Below are 10,231 nucleotides of genomic sequence, written 5' to 3'. Positions count from 1 at the left end.
AAAACAACAGGAAGTGGGAGGAGGATGATGCGGCAGAATGTTTTTTAATGAACAAACATGTCCACGTGGGATTTTAATTGCGCTTCTTATTTAATGGAAACACCATAACAGTCAGATTATGTTTTTTTTTCTACACCATTTGTAATGGAAAAGCATGTCATGTACACCAGTTATTCCTGAATGCTTTTACTGTGCCATGGTGAAACAGTGAGGATGTTTTTGGTACTCTACCCCCGACAGACACATTTCCAATATTTCTGGAAGATATGATGTAAGCTAAAGGCTGGAAAGAAAAAAAAAAAGTTCTAGAACAACCAAACTTTTCTTGAATTAAATTCAGTTTAATCGATTGCAAGTGGAAGCTCACGAAGACTAAAATGAAACTGAAAATTGCTTTAACAATGCACATTATGCACATAGTTAAGTATGATTTTCTACCCAACCAGATGTTTTTCAGATGTGCTGTGCTCAGTGTGGGTCACAGTAAAACATTATTTATCCTGGTCAGTAGAGTCTGAGGTGAGCAGGCTGAGCCGCCGCAGGTCGCCTCAAAGCGACGTGTGAACGCCACTGCAGACTCCGAAACCCTCTCCAAACCTCATTCCCAACATGCTTCCCACATATGCTCTCTCTCCTCCTCCTTATGCTTTCTCCTCTTTATCTCTCTCCTCCACACCTTCTCTCCCACACACATTTTTTTCAGGCCTCCTCCAATCTCGTCCGCCCTCCCCTATAATCTATACCTGGAAGCCACGCTGCGGGCACCCACGCACTCTCGCTCTCATCGTCTCTGAGCATTCCAACAGGCTGTAATGCTTATCACGCTCTCACCCATTCAAACACACACACACACACGCTTCTGAAGACATGCAGGCCTGTGCAGACTCACGCTTTGGTGAATAATGCACCGGGCGGATGATGAGAAGGTGAAGTGCATATGCCGTGTGTGAGTTAGAGTGGCTCTAATCTGCAGCAGGTAGCTACAGACGACGAGAGGCAGAGAAGAACCGAAGTGTGTCAAGAGGTGTGGGTTTCTGAAAGAACTTCCTACAAAAGGAGTTTAACTAAACGCACGTCCACCTCCATGATATATATAAGCCATTTTTCTTTCTTTTGGTCACACTCGAATGTTTGAAATCATCAAATCATTTCCATGTCAGACAAATATAACTTCAGGTTAAGAAAACTGCAGCTTTCAAATGATGATAATATTGATGTAGGGGGGGGAAAAGGTGCTGAAAACACTCTGGCTGTATCTGGCAGCATGAAGAACGCTAAAAGATGCATGCCGACAAAATAAGCAACGTTTCCAGTTCAAATGTCCTCATTGATGCCAGATCACTGAAAAAAGTGGACATATGAGCTCAATAACTGTTTTTAATCTGTTAAAACTATATATATATATATGTATAATATTAATATACATCCAAGATGTCTATATCCTTGCTTGGGATTTGAAAACAGGACATTGTTGCTGCAGGATAACCAACTCTGCCACCACGCAGTCCTTGATGGATTAAAAGTTCAGTTTTTTTCTAGCTTTAATCTTCTGCTGAGGTTTGCCACGCCCCGAATAAAAACCGTTCTTAAAACAGCGCAAATAAAAGCCGTCTCCAGAGTCGTTCCTCACTTCACCGCTGGTTCTTTGTTGTATTTTTATAGAACCTGCACCAGCCCTGATCTAGCACTAAGACCGCTTCGGTGTAAAAGTACCGTGGATATAAGTTTTTCTCATGCCAGAATGTTGACAACACAGGGGAACATTACAAACCAGGTGGTTTTACAATTGTGAAACTTCTGAAATACAGAGTGTGTCTGGAGAACATGAAGCAGGAAGTAAAACCAAAGACAACGAGGCAAAACACGTTACACCTTGGCCTCATCATCCCTCCAGTGAAAGGAGGAAAACAACGAGGCAGAATTGATGAAATACGACACGTTTCACGATCCAGATCATCTGCATTCATAACACTTTCATTTTCATCCCCGAGCGTCTCTGAATGCCTGATGCTTGATTTCTGGTTGACAAACTGCATTTACAGGTCAGGCTGTGCAAGGACGGCAATCACCATGAAATCCATTTAACGCAGAAGCTACTTTCCCGTAATGTGGCCCGTGTCTACAATCACCGATCTGAGCTCCGCCAACAGCCGCCCGCCTCTCTGCTGCTCAACTCAGCCTTCAGTCAGACTCATTGTGCCAGAGAGATCCTGCCAAATGCCTCAGAGGGCAGATTTATTCAGAACAGAAGGTGTTTTAGTGTTTACCGCCACGCTTCTGACAGGCACGTTCTCACCTGGCTGCCTTCTTTTTGCCAGAAGACCGCGGGCGGAGGGTTTCCCTTGGTGCCGCAGAGGAAGGTTACGGTCCGACCCGGAGCCGTGATCTGGTCTCGTGGCCGGACGACAATCTGAGGAGGAACTGCACGACAGAAACACAGACAAAAGGGGCAAATTTAATAGTGGAAATCTTCCCATTTGGTCATATCAACAATCTGCATGTCATATTATATCCCAGCAGCGAGGCTGAGTGAATGAGCTGATGACAGCTAAACCGACGACTCTGTCAGACTCCTTCTCGTCTTTAAAACACAAATATAGAGTTAGAAACAGGAGGAGCACAGACTGTCAGAGTCAACACAAGTGGAACAAAACTTCCACTTCCAGAAACTAAAACTCTGCTTTGCTTCCATTTTCAGGAGGCTGCTCTCCAAGCTGGACTGTCAGGGACTAGCTTGCGTGATGTAATTCTTCTGTTACAGTTCATGACAAAATGACAACAACAACAAAAAAAATGAACTGACTGACTCAAGTCATCCTGGACGATGCAATTAAGTTAAATTAAATCAAAATTTGCATGTGGTTGAAGCGCACACGAGCCTGTGCCGCGGTTATTCTGTCTTATCGCTACTAAATCCATTACCGTTTTCTTGAAAAGTAATTAGCACGGTTATTTCAGAGACCGGCTGTTTTTCTCTTCGATGGAAGAGAACTTCAGCATGGACAAAAGCTACGACGCAATCAGCCGGGATCTTTTGAAAACTTCTAACCGAGTCTGGTTAGAAGTTTACCCCTGACCCTATTGCTTCGTACAGTATCAACTGCGCTGTGTTACAGATATGATTAAATCGGACCGAAAGCGATTGAATCTGTCTGTACGATTTAACTGCACAGACAGATTTAAAGACAAGATTGCATTGTGATGAACCAAACTCATTAACTCACATATTGCTACATATTTCAATCTGAATTTGATCCGTTTGTGCTGTAAAAGTCCATCTGATGTTGTGCATGAACTGAAATGACTAACTGGATATTTTCTACTAACAGGGAACAATACGAAGGCCCCCGCGTAACCTTGGCCGACTCGGCTCCAGTCAGCAGCACGGCACGCCGCTGTAAATGTTCACAGCTCCGACTGAGAGCCACAATTCAGCCTCTGTCGCGGAAAAGCGAAAAAAGACGAGCTGAGACGTCCCGGCATCTGAATCCAGGTTTGTGGGTCACCTCTGTGATGAGGCTAATCAGATGTCTTTGAACTGGTGTCAGGCAGGAGGAGAAAGGGGGCTGCAGATAAATGGCAGGCTTTCTCACTTTCTTTCTGCTGCTTGCATGTAAAGGTGTGTGCGCTCATATGCACAAAGACACACACACACACACACACACACACACACACACCTCTTTGATTTGTATTGATTCTGTAGCAAAGTGACAGGCCTTCCTCCGCAGAGGGGGTGTGAATGCATAATGATGCCCTCCAACAGTCCTAATTGATTTCTCATCTTCCCACCTGATCTCCTGCTTCTCTTTCATTCTCACCCTCGATTAGCATAGAAGCGAACAGAAAGACGGGACGACAGGAAGGAGGAGAGCCATTCAGCAGCAGAATGTGCAGTCACAGTCAGGGGAGAGAACAAACGCGTTCCTTCTGCTAGTTTCTCATTTGGACGCCTAATTTGGGGGGAGGGAGAGAAAAACTCTTAATTGTGGAAGCGAAACACGCGTCCCAAACGTTGCAGTTAAAGCAAACATGAAACGCTGTTTTCTTCAAACGCCCCAGTCCAACGATTGATGTTCAAAGAGGAGAAAACCAACAACATGAGCAGAACGCATCACTGACTCACAAAAGTTGGGCTTTTGCCTTTGATTGTTCCTTCAGTGTGTTCAAACTATGTGCAAAATCGGACTGATGTGAGGTAAGTCCAATACGGCCGGTCTTTCATTTCCCATCTGCACATTTCAGAGAGGTGGAGGGGGGGGGTCACAGTTTGGACCACCAAAATAGTCTAAAGCTAGCTTTTGACAAGAACAATAAATGGGGGGGGGGAGTGCTAAAAGCAGACTGATGTAAAGAATTAACATTTTCTATCACTGAATTGCTTATTCTCCTTAATTACTCTCAGGCACGCACCAGACACAAACTTTAGGACCCAACCTGGAGGCTACAGGAGGGGACCCATGTGTCAACAGGGGCATAAATCCCAGCTCAGATGGGGGGGGGAGGGGAGGGGGCGCTGCTTGGCCGAGCTGGTGAGGGTCATGTCCTGGGGTCAAAAAGGCAGCTCCCTGTTGACCCTAAAGGTCAAAGTCCACACATTCCCCCCCCTGTGCTTCATGTGGACATGAGAAAGTGATCTCAGCGACCGGCTTCCTGTACAGCCTGATGCAAAGCCCTGAAATATTAAAGAAATGCAGAGTAATACCCATTCCTTATATAAATCATCTCCAGGCTACTTCACATGCGCACACGCACACACACACACACACACACACACACACACACACACGTATACGTACATGTGTATGAAGAAGCAACAGAAAGAACATGCCCAACATTAAAGCTTTGGGCTTTGAAGGCCATTTTAGGGCAAGACAACCCCCACAAAAAAATAAAATAAAAATAAGCATTTCCTTCTCCTTCTTACAAAACTAAACTTTTTCAAACATTTAAAGACGGCGCAGAATTAACACGCTGCATTTGGTTGCACCACATAGTGCCTGTCTGCAGAATAACAATGTTTGATTGGAGGAGGCAAGCTGGCGCGTCGCCTGAGGCTGCAATAAATAATTAGCAATAATGGGTGCACTCGGCACGACACTGAGCCTCAGATTTAGGGCAGCGAGGAACATTAGCATCCGCACTTGGGACTAGAAATGGGGGTGGAAGACGATATAGATCGCAAGAGAGTCGCTGAAATATACATGACAGGAATCAGCAAACAATGTCTGCGTGTCACTTGTGGAGTTATTTAAGAGTCAGCGCTGCGGGCTCTTTGGTGCACCAGTGACTCCTCTTTAACAGGCTCCTACCAAGGACGGCAAATTACTGTCATGCAAAATAACACATGAAATATCAGCGCCGTGTGAGCCAAGCGACAGCAAGTCGGGGATGTCAACTGCCGAGTGTTAAATGCTAAAGGAGAGACAAAGAGAAGCGTTTTGACTGAGTCGGGAGGCATGTTTTAGAAAAGCCCTGTTGCCAGAATTGTCGAACATACGGAGGGGCTGACGCGCCAAGAGGGAGGTAAAAATAGACATGGCCTGGCATGTCGGATTCCCACAACATTCCAGACAAGAACTGTCAGTTTAAAAGGAGGGAAGTTTGGTTGGAGCGGGAATCTCTTGGTTACTCTGCGTTTCAGTCAGACGGGCACGAAATCTCAGTCTAAATTGAAAACAATTCTGAAAATAGTCGAATTATGGGGGCGGGGATTTCTGGCAAAAATAATAAATAAATAAAACTGTTATCAAATGCCCAAGTTTAAATGCTTATCCAAACCTTTTTCAAAAACATGCTCCCCTCGAGTGTGTTGGTCTGCACCAAGAACCGCTGAAGCAACGACTTGAAAACCTCTGAAGTGCAACTTTTGTTTTTCACAAAATGTTAACAAAAATGGAATAGTGCCAGATTTTAGTGGTTGTAAGATTTCTCGGTAACACTTTATTTGAAGGTGGGGCGAATAAGATTGTCATGACACTGTCATAAACATGACATAACACCTGTCATGAACATGACAACCAAGAAATCATTACTGTTTAAACTTTACAAGTTACCTCATTTTTAAAGTGAAATCAGTAATTATTTTATAACAAATTTATGTCAGTAATGATTTCTTGGTTAATGTTAAGCTGTCATAACAGACATTTTGAATAATGTCAACTTTGTATTAAAAGTGTCATAATTTACCGAATGATGCTTTATGACAACAGTCATAAATATTCATGAAGACTTATTCATGTTCATGACATGTGTTATGTCATGTTTATGAAAGTGTCATGACAGTCTTATTCACCCCCCTTCAAATAAAGTGTTACCGATTTCTCTTTTATCTTTGGCAAAATACGACGAGTCATTTCTCCTGCTAGCGCAGGTCCCAAGCATTTGTTTAGATTATATCTACCCAAAATGCTCTGCACTATAGTTTGCTTCCTGCTTTTGGGACGATCTCCGATCCGCTTGGTGTTCACATGTGCTTTGAAACTGCACCAGAGTTCACTTCAGCTGAACAGAGAGGGGTGACCAGGGTTCGCTTTTTTTGTTTGATTACACATTCACACCTCCCCAAACAAACCGGACTTTCTAGGAAAATGAACTAGAGCTGGACTAAAGAGGCCTGGTGTGAACGCACCTCTGAGGATCCAGCAACAGCAGAAATACGCTAATATCCTGTAATTGCTTATGTGTCAGTGTGTTCACCTTACCTAGCACCATTTTTGCTGACAGTTGTGCAGAAATGCACAACCAGTTTTATATGTATCAGTGGAAGACCAAACAAAGTATGTCCTGTGATCATCCTCGCGTACGCGCTGCTAAATGTGCTAATGGCGAAGAAACAACTTTCTTCTCCAGGAAAACTGTTTATCTACAGTCATCAGTGACCACGGTAACTTGCCTCTGAACCACATAGAGCAAGAGAGAGGGTGTGAGCAGCACATACACAAGAATGATCGCAGCACTAAGAATCTAATCTTGACTAGTTGTTTCTGACCTAGTGGTTTATTTCTGTATGACAGCAGATCCATAAGCAGAAATTAATATTACACTGTCGCAACGTCACGTTAGTTTTGACAAATGTAAAAACTTTTAATAAAAGTTACATACTGTTGCTTTAAGGGGTTAACTGTATCTTCATAGAGTCCTACTTAAACGGAAAATATTATAAAACCATATTAAAAATCTCTGGAAGTCAAATGGTTTTCATATTATTTTTACTTTTTGAGACTAAAATAAGAATACAGTGAAGGGCTGTCCTGTACTGTCTGGAAACCCAGAGCGGAGCGAGAATAAAGACTGACCAGATGGTCCTGTCTGCACAGTGTTCACTGTAAGTTGTTAACTGGTTAGATATTATTAATCCTAAAATCTACAATCATTGGGAGTCTAATCTCCCCTAATCTGAGCCAAACAGCAGATTCTGAAATATCACCATTTTCTAAGCTTCTGCAGAACGAAGTGGAAGTCGGGACCAGCTGAACCTTCAGCTCAGCTCCCGGTTTGATCAACACAAGCCCGTTGTAAACAAACCGAGGCAGGGGGAAACGTTTGGGCTCAGCTGTTCGCCACCTACCGAGTGCCGCTCGGAGATCAGAGTGGGAGTTTGTTCCACCGCTGCTGCACGAACTCGCCGTGTTGTTCAAATCACACAGCAAAGACAGACAAAGTGATCACAAGCAGAGGATGTTGCCCCCATCTCTCCCGCGCCCCCCCAACCCTCTTCTCCTTTGCATGCACGTCTCGCATATCGTTTGCAGACACATGGCTAAACACACACACACACACACACACACACTTCCAGCAGGAGCTCCTTCGGGGGCTTAGATGTGACAGGCAGCTGTCAGAGTCCCAGACGCTGTTTCACACATGTTGCCTCCAACAAACACTCCCCTACGCCACGACAACCCCCGCTTCCTCGTAACCCACCCCTGCTCTTACATTTAAACATTATTTCTTCCCTCAGACTGTTTTCACTCCCAAATGAAGACTGAGTACTTGGTTATGTCCATGGAGCTATGTATTGCAGTCGGGCTATAATTCATCAGAGCTTACATTTAATTGGAAGGAAGCCTTTTTTTTTCTTTTCTTTTTTCTTTTTTTGCCCTGAGCTCCAACTTCTTTATCCAACATCAATAAAGGAACTTAAAGAATGATGATGCTTTAAATAGCTCAAGAAAGAAAGCTACAGAAGCAGGACTTTGATTACTTTCTAAAGTCGCAGCACCTTGGGGAAAGAGGAGAAGAACACTCAGAATAAGAACATTTCAAAGCCTCGCTGGTCTTCAGAGATATATTTTCTTCGCTGTGCGTTCTCGTTTGCCAATGAAATTTCATTTTCAGATTGAAATGAGTAAGAACTCTGAAAGTTGTACCGATCAAATGTAAGCATATGCAAGTTCAAACCTAAGGACACAATGGAATCCGTCTAGTTGTCTTTCTCGCTCCGTGAGCATTAGGATCTCTCAGGAAGCACACGGTTTCAATCAAGTGTAGGATTGGAGGATTCATTTGGATCACGGATAAACCGACGCTTCTGTGTTGTCTGGACATGAGTGTGTTCACAGTCAGTGCATTATTTGAAAATGAGCATATCAGTCAGATGTAAGATGGGGGGAAAAAAACTAAATCCTAACATTTTAGCATTCAGCTCTTATTCTAGCGATTTCCTGTAATCTGCTCCTTGAAGCCAAATTGGCAGAGAAGCTGGAGAGAATCTTCTCAGCCAGGTATCAGACAGCATATCATAATTAATATTAGTTATGGTACAGATAAACTAATTGTGGCAATATGGGACAACAGTGACCTTACAAAGGCTGAGAGAAGATAAAACGGTAAAACATGGCCGCCGTTGTTGTTACAGCAGCCTCTCCTTATATCTGGCCTGCCTAAACTTTCCCAAAACCTTCTAAACATTAACCTCCGTTTGTTACCATGGCAAAATGTGTCACAAAAATAAAACAAACAAACAAAAAATAACAGTAATATAAGTAGTACGTTTACGGGAGAACATGTTATGTTCTGATGAAACCAAACATGAAGTTTTTGGCCACAATCTAAAAAGGTAAGTTTGACAACAAGAACCAACCATCAAACATCACACCTGTAGTTAAACATGGTAGTGGCAGCATCATGCTCTGGTGTTTCTTCAGATGAAACTGGGGTTATTGTCAAAAAAGCAGCTACGTTTGAACATGGTACGGTGGCCCAGAAGGGTCAGCAAAACGTAAAAGCTACTTTCTGGTCGGTCAGGGTTACAAAACAGTAATTTTCAATAATTAACATCGACTGTTACTTTCAACTCTCTACAGTGACTTCTAGCTCAGTTCAATGAGATTTTCTACACAAACTTCACACTTAATTGCATCACTCCAGCATGACTTACTTAAGTCTTTAAATGTGTTAATAGCTGAAAATCTTTATTTCACCTCATCTCTTCTGACAGGCAGAATGGGTCTCAGATGAAACTTCGTTTTTTTTCTCCTCCTTTAAAGAAACATTAATGTTGGGTAGAAAGCATAACCGCCACCACTAAGAACCACTGTATTAACCTTTCCTGAAAAACGGCATGACTCCACTGTTTATGCAGCCTGAACAGCAGCCGACTGAAAGCCTCTGCCTCAGTTTAAGCTCCTGACCTCAATTACATGTCTGTCTTGAAGGAATGCAAACAGGAAGCTCCGCACACCAGAACGTCGGAGAGTTAAAACTAGTAAGGAATCCTGCTTCTGTGTCCCTGACGGACATCTCGTTCACAGACACACAACTGGCATTAGCACACATTTATCACTTCCACGTAGATGCATTTCAACCCAGAGAGCAAATTGAATTCTTCGGGTACGTTGGATTAATCGGAATTAAACTGCAGCCGCATCGCCTCCTTTTAATTCATTTGACAAAGGCTGAAGGTTTGGATTCTGAATTAAAGATCCCTGGTATTAATGGGAGCCCTGCTTCCTGCTTCCCAAGGTCCAATCGTTCGATGACGCGGCACGAGACTGGTGGAAATAAAAAGCCTTCCTTCCTGATCGTAGAAGGCCTTCACTGCTAATTGATTATCCTTTTATGCTTTCAGGCAGACGGGCATCCGCGTTAGTGGCTGCTGTCTGAAACATGGCAACCCGAGAGGGATCGCTCACACACAAACACACGCAAATATACAAGCGATGGAATGAAATGGAATACTTACACGAGTGGCCGACTGCGATGGAGTGATGTTAGAGGAGGCGACGGGGTGGAG

The 10,231-nt window shown here is 43.5% G+C and overlaps 1 protein-coding gene across 4 annotated transcripts in view; it reads right to left on the bottom strand.

Moving 5' to 3' along the window:
- Positions 1-10,231, bottom strand: part of robo3 (roundabout, axon guidance receptor, homolog 3 (Drosophila)) — a 264,138-nt gene that overhangs the window by 27,513 nt on the left and 226,394 nt on the right. For 3 of the 4 annotated variants that reach the window (XM_016673590.1, XM_007556477.2, XM_016673589.1), the window contains 2 exons: positions 10,181-10,192; positions 2,297-2,421 (listed from right to left, as the gene is read on the bottom strand). In XM_016673590.1, the coding sequence (XP_016529076.1) occupies positions 2,297-2,421; positions 10,181-10,192 (137 nt within the window). The remainder of the gene's footprint in view (positions 1-2,296; positions 2,422-10,180; positions 10,193-10,231) is intronic. The other variant, XM_007556478.2, reaches the window with a different exon arrangement.

This window comes from Poecilia formosa, unplaced genomic scaffold (genome assembly GCF_000485575.1).
Source record: "Poecilia formosa unplaced genomic scaffold, Poecilia_formosa-5.1.2 Scaffold79, whole genome shotgun sequence".
In the NCBI taxonomy this organism is placed as follows: domain Eukaryota; kingdom Metazoa; phylum Chordata; class Actinopteri; order Cyprinodontiformes; family Poeciliidae; genus Poecilia; species Poecilia formosa.
The sequence above is the reverse complement of the archived record's forward strand: the minus strand, read 5'-3'. Positions and strand labels throughout refer to the sequence as shown.